The sequence below is a fragment of the Anser anser genome (assembly GCF_964211835.1).
Source record: "Anser anser genome assembly, chromosome: 1".
NCBI lineage: Eukaryota > Metazoa > Chordata > Aves > Anseriformes > Anatidae > Anser > Anser anser.
The window spans coordinates 145,862,223-145,878,967 of NC_139720.1; the positions used below are offsets into that span (position 1 = coordinate 145,862,223).

Below are 16,745 nucleotides of genomic sequence, written 5' to 3' on the forward strand. Positions count from 1 at the left end.
AGAAAGAGAGAATTGGGCATGTTTGTGGTTAAAATGGATGCTAAGAAGAAAAGCTAAGTGTAAACAAAAGCTTTGACATTTGTTTTCATTCACAGTTCTTTCCCACATGTGACTTAACTGAGGAATGTACAATTGAGAAGATCTAGGTATTTTCTGGAAAAAAATAAGATCCATAGGCTGTACGCCGTGGCTCCCATTTTCTTTCTATTTCTTCTTAATACGTGGTGTGGATGTTGCTTTCTTCACTACTGGTTGTATGTGCAGATTGGACCATGCAGAATTACAAATTTGATCTTTGGAAGTTTGTCCTATTATTTTAACAGTAAAATGGAACTTAGTTGAGAATTATTTCTAAAATACGCTCTTGTTAATCATGCTTTAACATTTGATATTTCTAAAATACGCTCTTGTTAATCATGCTTTAACATTTGATATTTCTATAGCAACCTGATACCGAAATGAACCAAATGAAAGAAACCTTGAGAGGAGTGGCTGAGGAAAATAGTAAACTGAAGTCATCATTTAAGTCTGTGATGGATGAGAATGATTCCCTAAAAAAACAGGCAAGATTAATTATTTCCTGTTATTAGTAGCTTTAGAAGTTACAGTCAACAATTTTAAACGTTTGAACAAGTTGTTTGCAAAATTGCTGATTTTGTTTCTGTAAGACAAGAATTGTGTGAATGGTTGTAATTACTTTCTGCTTCATTTTCTAGCACGTGAAATTTAGTCTCTCAGATCTTTTCCAGTATTAAAGAAATTAGAGTTAGTCCTCTGACCCTGTAGCAACAGGTGATTTTAGGAAAGACTAACCATATCCTTTGAAGCAAACTGAGATTGGATAGAGAGAAAGTATTTTATAATGGAAGCCACCCTGTGCTGAATTGCTCTGCTGATTCTATTAAATAAAAAGTAGTATGTGTATTTCTAATTCCATGATTACTCAGTATCTTCAGTTATTTTTGAAAGTGTTAATTAAAGGAATATTTTCTCTGTTCTTAAGGACACGCTGAGACAGTGGTTCACAATAATACAGAGTTAAAGTTTTCTTCTCACTTGACTTAAATCTGACCTAAATGCTGACAGGCAAATTGCTACGTAAACTCTTTTGACCATTGCTCCTTCAGTGAATTGCAGTTCTGATGCTCTTGAGTCTGATGAAAATCATCTGCTTCCTAGTCTCAGTAAAATCTTTGTCCTTCTCTTTTGTGCAAACTGAAGTATTCACAGAGGACTTACATGATGATCGGGATGTTTGTTGTATCCATAGAGTACGTTACTTATATTTAAATGGAGGTTATAGTTTGCCTCGTATTCTTTTCTCACAGAGCATGGTCAGTGACAGTGTCATTCTTGCGAGAAGAAAACTTTCACCCTCTCTCTTTCCAAGGCCATTAGACCATTCTTGAAACATGCACTCCGTTTTTTGTGTCATTTCTTTATGAGAAGTAATCAAATACGTAGTGCCTATATCCCTAAAGAGGTATTGTGCTTATTCTTCCCCTGTAAGCGGAAAGGTTGGGCCGCAAGTCAACAAAGAGCCACGACTATTTTATTTATCCAGGCAGAGGTTGCCTGGAGAGGTTGAGGAGTCCCCGTCCTTGAAGATCTTCACAAGCTGCTTGGACGTGGTCCTGGGCAGCCTGCTCTGGGTGGCCCTGTTTAAACAAGATGGTTGGACCAGATGGTCTCCAGAGGTCCCTTCCCACCTCGGCCATCCCGTGATTTGTTGAGGAAGTGGACAGTGATTTTGTTTCTATCACTGTCCATGCTGAGAAGAAAAAAATTGAACTTTTAGCAATCACATCAAATGATTTCAATGTGATGGTTAAGTCAAAAAGTGAGTTTTGAATCTACAGCTATTTGAATGGTTTTTGATTCTTTCAGTTAAGTGACGCGAACGAACAGAACAAGAAGTTAGATAATCGAGCAAGAAGCATGCAAGCTCAGTTAAATGATTTACAGGTAAGGTTTCTTCTTCCAGGTACCTTCTTCCTTTATAGTTAACAAGTGAAATATAATTGTTACATTTTATTGTAGCAGAAGCATGCATTGGTAATGGCACAGAAGTCCAATGATTCAGGAGGAGTGGTGTGCCAACCTAAACCTGTTAAGGAGGAAAATGAGACAGGAGCATCAGAAAGTGATAAGGTAAGGACTGGGCAAGGTGAAAGATCTGTGTGAAAGACTTTAGGCAGTAGAACGTTATGTATCTGCTAGAAATTAGAAAATGCTAGAAATTAGAAAAATAAAATAATTTTTATTGATTTTTTTTTAGTGAGTTAATTACAGTAGGAATAGGTAGACACTATATTGGGAGAAACAGTCAACTGAAAGAATAAAGTATGTTGCTAAAAATGTCTTTTGAATTTTATATTGTGTATGTATATGTTTTTTGCTTATTTAGCTGTTTTCTTCTTCCTCTCATGTTATCTCTCAACTATGAATTAAAATTATATTCTGCCTGCACTGTAACTGTTTTCTTCCGCTGTGTCAGAGCAAATCTTAAACTTATTCTGGTTACTGCTACAGTACAACACTGTCCTTTATGAATAAAACCAGCTGAAATGTAGTTAGAGAAGTCAGATAACAAATTTTAATTTTATAAGCCAGAGATGATTGTACTGCTGTTATACTTTGGGGAAATGGTCTTTAATGTGGGAAAGAATAAATGCAGTGTTCATATATAGTTCCAAAAGGATCACCTTGTTTTCCTTAAAATACCTTCTTGCATCACTTAATGAAATACTTTCTGTCTCCATGTTATTCCAGTCAGTAGCAAGTCCTCTGCTAGCACTCTGCCAACATTTCCCGACTGGTAATGACTTTCTCCCGCTAGAGGCTAAACTGAAATGAGAAAGAGAGATATTCACGCCATTCTACTTGATCTATATCAGATGCCTTAAAACTGTACTGTCTCTATATAGCCAACATATTTCTCTGTGTACGTAGGTTTTAGCGTACTTTAGTCGCAAGTGATATATGAGCAGCATCAGTAGTTATAATTCTGAGTGAAGAGAAGAACAGTTGTCTGAAGGTAGATACAAGAAGACCTGTGAAGGTTTTAAAGAGCTGTTTGTGCAGCCTGTCTTCAGGAACCTCTGGATACCTTTCACAGAGTTTTTCTGTACAGTTGTAGTAGAGGGACAGAATGACAATGTCATGAAGTCTTTATTCTTCTAACGGTGCTACTTACACAGTTAAAATTTAGCATAAGTAGATTGTATGAAATAAAGCAAAGGAGTGTATCACATGTATCAAAATGAGGATTTCCACATGCACAGATCATTAAAGATTTGCTTTTTCCTTTTTAAAGCATTTCGTTAGAATTATAAAATAGATTGATTTTGTATGTGAAAATCTCTTCCCAATTCTTCCCAAGCCTTTCATAAACATTTGTCTAAGCACATAATAAAGCATTTGCGTATTACTAATGTACTCATATATTTTAGTCTATTGGTGTTGTGGTTTAGAAAATCATAAACTTGAAAGCTGAAATAACTGATGTTGTGGATGTATTACAGGTACTACTGAATTCAAAAGTTTACGACCTCTTAACTATTCTTATGGACTGGATCTCAAACGAACACCTTAGCAAAATAGAAATACAAGGAGAGAGAGAGGGCAATGATAAACCTCAGTGTGCTAAAGAAAACTGCACTCCAGAAAATTGTATGAAGGTAAAGGCATTTGAATTTGTTGAGGCTAAAATGTTAAGATTCTTTTTATTATTTTTGAGAGTGTAACAGGTCAGCCTGTTTTGTACGCGCTTTGAATACATTAATTAAAAGAAAATGACAGTCCATCAGTATTAATTCCAACAGTGAGATATAAGAGATAATTTGTCATTCGTGGAACATACAGATCATTTTTAAGGAAATGTGTACTGTTCAGTCTGAACTTTAGATTCCACCTGTCTTTCTCTTTTAAGTCATTTTTATCAGCTGATAATTTGTCTTGTGTTTTATCTGTAATACTGTATGTAATTCCTTTTTTCTAAGGAGATATACACATCTAATTTAAAGTATTTTAGTGCTGATATTAGGTATTAAAAGTTCAATTTATGTCTTATAAAAGATGATACCATGCAATTCTTTTAACACCGTCTTTCTTGGGATACCAAGGCTTGGAAATCAGTGAGGTGTTCAGGAAATCTGCTTTTACAGTGTTTTTTTCATTATATTTAAAATTTGTAGCCATTGGTATTAGACTTCAGAGTCTGAGCTCACACAATGTCTTTCCACTTTTTGTGTAAACCTGTGTAAAATGTAAATTCAGTATATGTATATAATTCTGTTACCTGTACCAGGTCTGCACAGTGAGTATTTGCACATGTAGTCTGTTAAACTCTGGGAATAAGTTTATTTTACTTTAGTGTTGTTTTGTTTTGTTTTTCTTTGTTTGCTTTTTACTTGTGGTTAGCTTATACTGTAAGTTCATATACTGCATATAACTTTGCCATTCTGTATTTTTACAGCTTTTGCATGTGGTCACTGGACAGCTCCAGTGGATGCCATTTGTGGATCCTAAGCTATATATGCCTGTCATTCAATTTATCTACTGGTCTCTAAGGCAGATAAACACTGGTAATAAGGTAAGTTCCCGAGTGATATTTTGTATTATAAATGAGTATGAAAAGTAGATGTTTTCAGGGATTATATATAAAAGAAACTTTGCTCTCTTTGCAAAGCATAAATTCCTACCACAGATACATAGCAAATGAAAAAATAATTCTCATCAAATTAACTTTCTCACATTCATTGTTATATTTTGCACCATGTATGTAAACATATTTTTACATACATATGTGATCTTTGTTGCAGCAGTGTCTAGCATCTCAGGAATGATATTTTACCTATGTGCTTCCAAAACTTGTGAACTAGGAAAAGAAATATATTTTTGTTCACTTTATGCATGAGATTTGTTGAAATTGATGGCAATGTGTGGCAAAGTAGCAAAGGAATTTTGATTTCTTTGTTCTCTACTCAGTGTCTAACTGAATAGAACTGTAAGCTGGTGGTTCTAGTGCTAATAAGAAAATATTCTAAATGAGCATGTTATTAAGTTTGATTCCGAAGTAATATTTCTGTACAGTTTGTTGAAAAGTCCAATACGTCTTACCTGTACGGTATTCTTAAGGTTCATGTTTAGACCTTAATTCTGTAAATGCTTTTGTAGGATCTAGCTTCAGGCATCTTCAGAAAAGAGTATAGTGTAGTAGGCAGCGTTGATTAAAGCTGAGTTTGAACTGACTTTATTCTGGAACCAGAGGCAAATTAAATAATGTCAGCATATCAGGGGTCCTGACTACCTTGTCTTTTTGTGAAGTGTGTGTTGACAAGGCCCTGTGCTAATGTTGTTCAACTGCTTATGGAACGCAAAGTAGTACAGATTATATTGCAATACATGGTCAAGGCATTTGCTATTTAATATTTAATCCTTAGGGGAACATACATATCTATACATAGTAGACAGGATTTTCTTGTATTTTAATGTTTACACTAAATGTGCACGTTGTTTGAAACAGCATGCAAGCATGACATCAACAATGGAAAGACTTGGAGAAGTTATTTTCAAAGGCATAGAACATCAGGGAAACCTGCAAACATGGTCTGAAAAGTCTACACAGAGTACACCAAAAACTGTACTTTTCTTTACAAGCTCCTTTATGCCTTTGAGGTTTCTGTCAACTTTAATTTTGCTTGAAACAGCGAAGTTTCAGCGAGGTAAGTTCTGGTTTTTATGATGTCTTTTTTTATCATCTTTTTATTTTTATCCTTTTTTTAAAAAATCTTATTTCCAGGAATGTGCCTGGATGAAAAACAAATTTACAAAATGCAGCAGTTCAATGATACTGTAGCATCTGTAATGCTTTATTAGTGAAGGATGTTTTATTTGAATTTTACCACCTGATAAAGCATAATATAGGGAAGGAAGTATGAACCTTGCTATTATTCATGTCATAATTTGTGTGGTCATTTTAATATGTGTTATTGTTGTCAGTGAGATCAACGTTTTTTGTGACGAAGGGGAAAAGAGATGTTGGTAATTCTCTCAAGCAATCACTCTAGCAGTGATTTGTTTGTCAAGATCTTCACTGCATATAATGGTACAGCTAATTGCTCTTCAGTAAACTGAAATCAGTAGCAAATTTCAGAGAGTTCTAGAATTTCATTGCTTTGTCCAAGTTTGATGTAAAGCTCATAGTCTGTCTAGCTCTTACCTCTCTGCTGTCTCCCCTCCTCTCCTACCAAGTCTGTCACTGCAAGTGGCTACCCATAAACATTATCAACATTGAAAAACATTGAAAAATGCTACTATATGCTGATGCAGTATAGTAATGTATTTTGTTAACAGGCAAAGCAAACAAGGTCATACTTGTCTGGAGATATCACAGTTCTTAGTGACTTTTGCTTCAGTTCATGACAGTTACTCCACTTGTGCAATCTCCAGGATGCCGTAGCATCTCTTCTCAGCAGGAGTTTCTTTAAAAACAAACAGAGCCTGAAAAGACAAAAAATTTTCGTTGAAGTGATGACAAAAATACTGACCTGTGCAGTATTTATACTGGTAGTGCTTAGAATAAACAGGATTTAAACATTCTGGAAGACCATCCTGACACCATTAATAAGCAAGTACAGTATTTCAGCTGTTGGAGGGAAGAATCGGTATATTTTCAATTTCAGTATCATATAGTTTCAGTCAGTATATTTTGGTGAAGCACGATGATTACCCTGAAATTGAAACTCACATTTCTAGAAATGGTTGATAAAAATGATGAAAATGAATTACAATACAAAAAAAAGTACTTATTGCAGAGATTAACTGTAAGCAGATGAAAGCTGTTGATCAGAATGAATCAGTTTAGCTTCTCATGGTTGGTTTTTACTGCAAGCTTATAGAACGTGGAAAAAAAATCTATTAAATGTATGTTGAAACTTACTGTGTATGAATTTTCATCACTGACCACGTGTCTAATGATCTAGTGATGATAAAGCAGCATGTTCAGTTTAAATATATATCCTGTTTCCTTCAAGATGCTAATATCCAGCAGATGGCACTGCAATTAAACTTTTGCTGTGTGATAAATTTTTGCCTTACTCCTAATTTTCTGTGCTCCGGATGATCAATGCTATTCCAAGATATTGAGGAAGATTTGACATCATGAAATTAAGAAAATTGAATTGATTCACTTAATCTAAATTCTCTGAATAATTTAGTGCTCTCCAAAATGGATGCGTATATAACATAGATGCACTGAAACTTAAACTACAGCCTTTTATGGAAAGGAATGCGAATAGTTGCTGTCATGAAAGTAATTGCACTTATTCAGATGAATTAGCCTTTTACTCCTTTATTAGAGGCTTCCCAGATGTTGAAACCAATATAGTCCCAAACTATGCAGCTTGTGATTTCCTTTTCTCTCTTAAGGAAGATATTAGAAAGGTTTTATGTTTGTAAATATATTTTGCTCAATTTGTGAGTTGTAGCATGTCTTTTTTTCCACTCACAACAATTTTTTTAAGGAATAAAAATAGGCAGAGTATGCCTTTAAATAAATAAATAAAATTAATATTTTCAGCCATCTAACTTTTTTTTATTAGTATATATTTGCAACAGTAACTCTTAGGATAAATATTCACATGTTTGTGATCATCTAATGGAACTGTGATTATAGAATTTTTATTCCCTGTTTTCTGTTATCTTTCAGTGAATTACCTGACTCATGCATTTCGTTCCCTTTGCGTGGACTTGAGAACAGATGAAGGAAAGATGTTATTTTTGCAATACCAATGTGTGCCTGTCGTACTAAGCCACTTAACTATATCCAGAAAATGTCTCCTTTCTTGTGCTCTTGATGCATTAACTGAGATGGCCAGGAGCTCTGATAAAAGTGAGTAATTGAAAAAAAAAAAAAAAAGTTATGATGAAAATAGGTGAGATAAGTATAAATACCAAGTAAAAAATAACGTGATGCTTCTCTATAAATAACCTAATCTAGCATTAGCATTTATTTGTGTCATTTAAATTCATTAGAGATATAAAGTATGTTTCTGAATTGTCTGTCTCTTCTCGCTGTCAGCATCCATGCTTTACATATTGTCCTGGTTGCTTTCTTACTGGTGTGATTTTTTTGTTATTATATTTAGTTTAGCTTTTCTGTTTATTGCACTGGTTTACCTTGCTGATGTTTTGCCAATGAGTATTTTTCTTTTGAAGTAAGACTGTGCCAGGGCAGCCATTTCATGAAATCCTGTTAGCAGGTGGAGATAAAAAAAAAAAAAAAAAGTTTATCTCCCCCCCTCCCCCCCCATGAACAGCTCTCCCCTAGCCATTTTTCACTTTCAAATAATTGGAAATGGCACATCTGTAAGAGATGGTTATGTTTCGCTGAATTGTACTGTAGTGTGGTCCTATAAAAGGGTTAATAATCTCATTATTCACAGTGCTTTTCCAGGTGATACAGGCAAAGAATCAGTTGATAACAGTCTGGATGAACACAAAACTAGTGAGCCATTCCAGTGTCGTGTGGAATAATCCTTGTTACTTTTCTTAGAATAAAAATCATTCGCTGTTTTTTTAGAACAGAAAAGGGGAGGAGAAGGGACTGCTGCTATTTGTGAAATACATATTGTTGGCTTGGGGTATTTTGTTACCATGTACTATAGCGGTGAAAATAGAAAGCGTGTTTAACTTGGGATGGAAAAACATTGAGTTAGAAGCCATTTTGTAGTGAGATAAGTGGCAGAAAGATTTACCTGATGTTGTTTTCTTCCTTTCAGACCGTGTGGTTAGTTTAGTTTTTTTTACACCAAAGTATTTCTAATCATCGTAATTTTGATTGGTAAAGTAACTGGGAGAGAAAAACCTAAGCAGGGTTGATGGTATCTGACATGACTTTGAAGAAAAATTCCACTAACAGTACATGTTCTGTTACCTAGCAGTAGTCATTTTGATATGCTAGATGCCTAGATTTAGAAGAATAATGGAGATAAATTGTGAGAAGTTCACATTTTGCCATGTTGCTTCTCAGAGAAGATATATATGCAAAACCAGGGAAGGAGGACTAATGCTTAATTGGATTAACATATGATTGAGAATTTATTTTTCAGCAACTGGATATAAAGCCTTATGCAGAGCCTTTCTCTTTGGTATAAGGAATTGCCTATATACATGCTATAGTCAGATTCTGTTCTTTTCCAATATATAGTTAATGTTTTCCAAGAAATTGTTAATGATGACAAGTAGTATTGTTGACAGGTAATCATAATTTCATACCTTTGTATGTTTCTTATGAACAAGTTATTAAAAGCAAACTGGAAGGTGGCTGTGAATATTCAGAGGTCTCTCTGTGTTAGACTAAAACAGGACTTTATGCACAATTTTAAAACTTTATTGTTATGCAGCCTTAAATATGAAGTCATAAGTAGCTGATCTTGTACTAAAATATGGAAACGTGTTACCCAACGAAACAGCCTCTGACCAACAGGAGTCGAAGTCTATATTTTTTCTCTATGATATGCAATCCCTAAGCATTCTTTCGATTTGCTGGAATAATCTTCTGAGTCTATATGATTATTCCAGTATTTTTGTTTAAACATATTACCGTTACAGCTTACGTGATTAGAAACTGAGTAAGAAAAGAAAAGCACTGATTTTTTTCAGATGTTCTTTTTCATAACTTAATTTTTTAATTTATTTTTTTGTGAAGTATTTTTATGGATTCAAATTTTAATTGTCCAGGCTGCAAGATGAGTCAGATGTGAAATACCAAATGCTTTGCACTGCCTCTTCCTGTAACTGCATGTACCTGTTGTTACAGTAAGCAATATATGCTAATGGTTCTATACATTTCAGACCTATCTGAAGCCCTCTTGTAGGTTTTTTCCTGAAAAAAAAAAAAAAAATTCTCGTCCTCATATTCCAGACATAAGGCCTAGACTCCCTCATATATTGAGGGAAATTACTTAAGCTGCATGAGAAGAAAGCACCTATTGGCCTAAGATGGACATTTCTGTGCTTTGATAGAAATTATAATAAGAGATTCTGCAGTATTGCTTAAGCCCATTGACCGACTTGGTTTCAGTACTCATTTTTTCAGATTTTAGAGCAGTATCATTCCTTTTGGCTTCGTAGTATTTCTGATCCAGTGGGTGTCCAAGTTTCCCTTGCTAGTTCACACGTCAACAATGCTAATAAGGCATCCAGTTACTGAAAACATAACGTCAAATGTAACAGTTGAGGTATTGGTATCATCTGTTTCCTGTCAATATGCAGTATCTTAATGGCAAATTAGAATTAATAATCTTATTTGCTCTTCATCTTTACTGGCACACAGCTTTTTATGTACCCCATCCCCATTTTGGTTCAGGTGTTTCACATCCAGAATCCTGTCAGGGGAGAGTCCCGACACCATTGTTTCAATTGGAAATGGTGGAGGTCTGAAAGATAACATTGTTTGGTACTTTCTTTCTCTTTCTGTCAGTTTGTTATTGTATGTTCTTTGGTACTTTCCAGCTCAGGTTACGTGTTCATATGCAATATCTTCTACTTTTCTGATTGTTACTTTCTTCTGCTAGTTCTTTTTTACAAGGAAGAGAGGAATCAGCAGGCAGAGGTGGAGGAATAATTAATTCTTGAGTGATCTTTAAGCTATGAACCTGCCCGAAGATGGGTGTGATAACAAAACCTGATCTGATAACATTGTCACAGAAAGTAGATTTAATGCTTTGATAAACTTTGAATGCACCTCAAACACTGTTCAGTTGAACAAAACCAAATTTTAATACTTTTTTTCTTAATTTGACTCATAGAACAATTGTACTTATTAGCCAATGTTTCTCTGTAACATTCGAGGAAAATTGAGACCAATGCTATAGCTGAAGTAATTTTATAAAGAAGGTTATTTTCCTTGGGGCTTTTTTTGGAAGTAGGTGGTATAATTTGTGCAGTTTGAATAACACCTGTGTATTGTAAGAGTTCAGACTTTATTTATATGACATGATGTTCCAGAATCATATGAGTTGCATCTCAGGTTAGGTTTAATTATGTTAAGACTTTATTTGAGTTTGTCATCTTGTTTGAAATATTGTGCTTAGTTCTGAGCTGGTTATTGCAGGAGTGGAACAGAGGAAATAAGGCAGGCAAGGACAGAAGAATTGTTGGAACAAAGCTCTTTTAGGTTTCCACCTGGAAGAGAGAGTTGTGATTCCTTTAGTGATTCTAGTAGGTCGTTAGGCTTTTCCTGGTTTACTAAACAAAGTAACCCCGAATAGCGTATAGCTGCGATTTACAGGCTATCTAGGTTATTTGTGGAATGGTGTTTTTCTCTCTAAGGCCTCATTAGAATCACTCTTCAACGGTCAGACCATATTGGTTGCTGTTTAAAACTAGACCGTTTAAAACTAGAAGTTCACTTTTCAAAGCCAGATGGTTTGCTTTCTTTTTAGCCAACTCCTTACACACCTTCCAGTTCTTTTTCTAATCCCCATTTTCTCCAATACAATGATATTGCATGTAATGCTGCATAAACCTATAGCACACTTCTGTCTTTAGTTTCTGAAAATGTCTTGGGAGTTTTATTGAAGGGCATGAATATGTTCAGATTGGTTTGGTTTTTTTGTACATGTCCTACATACATGTATTACATTGGCTGTTCCCTCTTCACAAAGTGCCACTTCCCAACTTGTTAGCAACAACTGTCTAACTTTCCTTGTCATAAAATCCAGCTAACGTTTCTTTCAGATTCCTGAGGTCTGCTGTGGTGTCCCTGCCTAAAGGGCTCTTTTGGAATTACAGGTTTGGGGCTTGTCCTTCCTTGTCCTTTCCATCAAGATAGATTTCCTGCAAACCAGCAAACTAGCCAAGGTGTGCACCCAAAAGACTAAAATGCCTTTATCTTCTGTCCCATCTTTCTTGTGCGGGCCTTACTAGTTATTTTTTGATATTTTTACTTCTGTGGCTGGCAGACCTTCTGCTTTTATGGGGGGGTGAGGGGTTGTTAGACCTTGTTAAAAAAGAACAACTTTTCATACAATCTGTCTTGTTATAAAGGTAGTTCCTGGCCTCCAAGGTGTAGGTTTTTGTTCTGGTCTTTTCTGTTCCTTGTAAACTTCTGTTCAGTCCAACTGACTTCTGTGACATAAGGAATCCTGTTCTATTTTTAACCTTTTTTATTGCTTTTTTTTTTGTGTGTGTGTGATTGTCATTTGAGAATGGCGCTGGTCTCCCGTACATCCCGTGTCACAGCTGCGTGAAGGTCTTGCACATCTAGGAAGCTGAAGAGCAATTCATACCATCCTGAGGTCAACGCGTATTGGGTGATGGGCTGAAGCTGTCCTTGGGGTCTCTTAACTCGGGGTCACCCACGAAGGCATCCACACTCGAGGGGCCTTGCGCTGACTGTTATCTTGCCTGCCCTCTGTTGTGCCATAACCACTGGCTCTTACCAGGCCCAGCTGTTGATGACAAGAGAATGAGTTAAACTCAGCAAATGGTTCCAATCTTGCAGGTGACTGTGTTAGAGACAACAGCTCATTAGGAAGCTGTTCAGTGTTGTTACTGTTTCTTTCAAGTGTTTTCTGTTTCTGTGGTCCTTATGTAACTTTTCCATGAGCTAACTTTCCATCACTGGGTTGGGTTGGTCCAGTCTCCTGGCAGATCCACATGCAATTAGAAATGAAGCAAAACTGTAATGGTTAATTTGTGAAAACATGAACTTCAAGCTGGTGTTCCTGACAGTCTTCATTTTCTGAGGTGACAGAGCTTTAGCTATAAAACAGAATTTTCTGAATAACTATAGCTGGTGAGATTTGATGCTGTGAGTGACTGATTACTTTGAGGGTAAATTTCAGATGAATTCTGTCAACAGTGATAAATTGGTCATTGTTCATTGCAGTCTACCAATCAAGTTAAGTTAATGTAGCTACAAAATGCTGCATTTTTTTATGGTTACAATGGGAGGCTTTTGCAGATTATTTAAAATTGTGTCAAATCCTGACAGGATAGATTCCAATTTAGTTTTTCTACAGTAGTTAATAAAAACAAAATCTGTGCAGAGATGAAACAAAAATATTTAAAAATATACAGTTTTTATTCTTCCAGTTCATCAGATAGGCATTTAAATTATATGCTTACTTTGTACATTTTTGATGATTTAAAATATATTCTGCAAAAGCTTATTTGAAATGAATATATAAACGATGTATGAAAAATCTCTTTAAATGCATGTCTTTATCAGTTTGCTTTCACGTAATTGAACTTTGTGAGACTTGAGATATTATTTCCACCTTGGCTCTTCTGTTTTATAGTAAAAATCCCTCAGCATATTTTTTATATTGTTTTATAAACCTCACAGTTAAAACATTCTTACAGTGTATCTGTGTGTATATGTGTGTATATATATATTAATAAAGTATTTTTAAGATACCTTAAGACCAGAATTTTTAATAATAAAATAATACAGTATTTTTAAGACCAGTAAGAACAAGCCAGCAAAAAAATGCCCAGGTAAGCTGAATATGGTATTTGTTTACACCTACAAAAAGGAATTTAAGGCATTTTGTGGATATTTATAGGAATAAATTGTAGGACCTCCTTCTACAGTAAAAGTAGAATAATATTACAATAACTATTAATTTAATGGCATATTCTAAGTAACTTATCCTGGGGCATACCAAGTGTGTTTATACACTAAGGGCAGAGCGCAGTGAATAGTGACTTTTGTTGGATTCCTAACAAATTTGTTCAGTTCTGTTACCTATTAAATCATTACTTATGTTCTTTATGGTGTTGCTATAAATCAGTCTGTACTATTAGAATCAAGAGTGAAACAACACAAGGGAACAGATTTTACTTTATTCTAAATTGACTGAGTTTTGGAGAGCAGGATAAATGGAAAAGATTATACAATATGGCCATGTTAAAAAATTATCCAGCATTTTACAGGAATTGTTTCGATATTCAGGTGTTCTTATCCAACTCTGACCTCTCAATTACTATTCTGCCTGTCTTGAAACAGCACAGTGACAGTATTTTGATAATGAAAGGCTGTCTAGTATCACATCAGTGTCTACAGGTACTATTTCTGTACATCATTTTGCAGCAGCTTAAAATATTTCCTTTTGAGTCTTTTTAGCATAGCTTAGTGTTCTCCTCATGTAATCATAAGAAAAGGATCATGATCAACTAACATTGAATAAACATGTTGAAGATAAGATTTTTTAATTTGAGTTTAAAATTGTTCAGTGTCCTATTTTCCTTTGTTTTTAGGGGAATAGGCCTTGTTTTAATACCACAAGTGCTGGTGACATCAGAACTCTTAGGAACTTGGGTGGTTTTTAGTTCTTAGTTTTACCTGATTTTTGCGTCACATGCCTGGAATATACCCAGTTATTACATTGTTCTCATGGTTGCACAACATGAGGCATATAAAGCCCTCAAAAGCTATAAATCAATGATTTATTTTTCCCTGCACCAAGTTCTGTGATGAAACTTTTTAATTATTTTCTTTTACAGATTGCTTACAGCTTTTCCTGGAATACTGCAGTACTGAATCCGTTTTCCGTGCTTGTTCTGAATTGCTTCAGAATCCCGGACTAGACATGCGGTTTTTGAAAAAGATTTGTTTTATGCTACGGAAACTCTCCGAAATAAAGTAACCCTTTATTACTGTTTTTCTGTTAATTACCATTAGATCACTGAACTTGGGGACATTTCTCTTTTTTTAAAAAGCTCATCTCTGTTTTGACGTTCATTTGCTCCAATACAAATAATACTGGACTTTCATTGTTAGCAATTATGTTTAAAATGTTTGTCACAGATATGTAAGATGAGTCTCTCAATTTGCCTATAAATCTGTGTAGTTCAGAATATGAACTAAAAAATAACTAGCCTAAAGAACATATATTCCTTATTTATTTAGATGACAAGAATGCTTAGAAGAAAACCCTTCTTTTCTTCCCCCCGACCTTCAGTTTTACCGAGTTACTTGGTAAAAATGTCCTCTGAAAATTGTTTTGTATGTGACTTAAATTTAAGTTTTGTCAATTTTCATCTCTATCAAAAAAAACCAGAGTTTAAGGTCTTGAGCCATATAAGACTTTGGGGGAATGTTAACCTTTACAAAATAGGTTTCCGTTGCTTGTTGGTTACTAATTTATTGTAACAAAGATCTTCAACATGTCAGTGGTAGAATGCTGCTGAGTTCCATTGATGTGCATTATTTAATGGGATTGTTTCATTTACAAAAGCAGGTATTTACACTAAACCGTAGCTTACATTAGAGTTAGTTATTTGCAAAACTGAGGGTTTAGTTTGATTTTTCTTAGGAACAAAATTGAACTCGGGGGGAAAAAAAGTTTTCCTGTAAAATACTCTAATTTAAATCATATTTTTCATTGGAAATAAACTAAAAGTGTACTCAGAAATCCAGATTTTTAAATTTTTTAATTAAAAGACAACCTCACAGGTAGTGCCATGAATCTTAAAAAATGAACTTTGATATATTCTTTAAAGTAAATTTTTTACCCTTGGTTTTGTAGTAGTTCATTACTATATTTGCCTTGATGTTATTGTGGATTTTCTGTACGTGTCCTGTTTCTGAAATCTTGCTTCTAATTGGGGAAACCTTTTTACAGGTTTTCCTTGATCTTCCACTGTACTACATGTAAATACCATTTAGTCAAGAGAAAGCATAGTTCTTGATGATTTTTGTCAAGATTTTTCTTACAATGCATTGATAATTTTCTGCTTAGAGACAGAGTTATGTGAAGCTCCCAATATAATTTTTTTTTAACTGATAGATAATAGATCTGTAAAATCTTTACTGTTAAGTTGAAACTTGTCAATTATCTTATGTCAATTATTCTATGTTAAATCTTTTGCAGAAGCAATAAGAAGATGTTTGAATCGTTTGCGCTTCCCGAAGTGATCAAAGAACTTCTCAGGACAACACATCCTGATCACCATCACTTCTGCGTAGACCTCAGAGTAATTCTGTATAATTTGGGAGTGGCAGAGAGCAACAGTGCTAGACTCAAGTCTAAGCAAAAGTGACTAGCACTATCTTTTGAGAATTGTTGTTCTGTGTAATGTATGCCAACTCTCTATTGTAGTTCAAAAAGTAATTTATTTATTTATTTATTTATTGTTTTTAGTGCTTTCAATAAAATTGTTCATCAAAACCTCTGTATTCTGTAAGTTACTTTGTATCATGTAGAATCGTAATGATATTTCCCTCATTCATGAATAGGAAAGTGAAAAACTGTAATATGCTAAATTTCTTTCTTTCATACTTTGTGACATAATGCTGCTGTCCTGAGTGACTCATACAGTCTAAGAAATTGGATCCATTCAGCTAAAGTTGCGTGTCCTGAGTAAGCAGATCACTAATACCAACCTTTCCATACAGGCAGAAATTTTACTTCCTTTTTACTCTTCAGAGAGTTTTATGAATTCATTGATTGATTCCTATGGTTGATAAGTAACAGGCAAGTATTTTATCAAATTATCTTTCAGATAATTAGAGTTTTAGTGATTAAAACCAAATTTTGATTGCAGTAAACTTGAGGTATCAAATGAGAATTTTTTAGTTACTTTAATTTTGTAATTTCTTGGCATTTGCTCTTTACCTGTGTTTTTGTAATATCTAGTATTTTGTCCTGCTTTATGTGAACTTCTCATGTAACTTTGCATTGTAATGTCCCTGAAAACGTAACCTATAAACATTTCTTTAAATGCCTGGC

The 16,745-nt window shown here is 34.6% G+C and overlaps 1 protein-coding gene across 5 annotated transcripts; it reads left to right on the forward strand.

Annotated features, from left to right (window-relative positions):
* Positions 1–1,984: 1,984 nt before the first annotated feature.
* On the forward strand, positions 1,985–16,028 carry LOC310892182 (coiled-coil domain-containing protein 138-like). Of its 5 annotated transcripts, XR_014577926.1 has the most exons (9): positions 1,986–2,151; positions 3,525–3,680; positions 4,478–4,594; positions 5,528–5,726; positions 7,712–7,894; positions 11,800–11,868; positions 12,215–12,511; positions 14,518–14,656; positions 15,888–16,028. XR_014577926.1 is itself a non-coding variant. In XM_083819620.1 (7 exons), the coding sequence occupies exons 1-7, from the start codon at positions 2,059–2,061 to the stop codon at positions 12,280–12,282; spliced, it is 885 nt and encodes a 294-aa protein (XP_083675746.1). In that variant the 5' UTR covers positions 1,986–2,058; the 3' UTR covers positions 12,283–13,111. The 5 variants fall into 5 exon arrangements, 3 of the variants coding, with proteins under 3 accessions (XP_083675747.1, XP_083675746.1, XP_083675748.1); XM_083819620.1 differs by lacking the exons at positions 14,518–14,656; positions 15,888–16,028 and having other exon boundaries at positions 12,215–13,111; XR_014577927.1 differs by lacking the exons at positions 14,518–14,656; positions 15,888–16,028 and having other exon boundaries at positions 1,989–2,151; positions 11,746–11,868; positions 12,215–12,295.
* Positions 16,029–16,745: the final 717 nt, after the last annotated feature.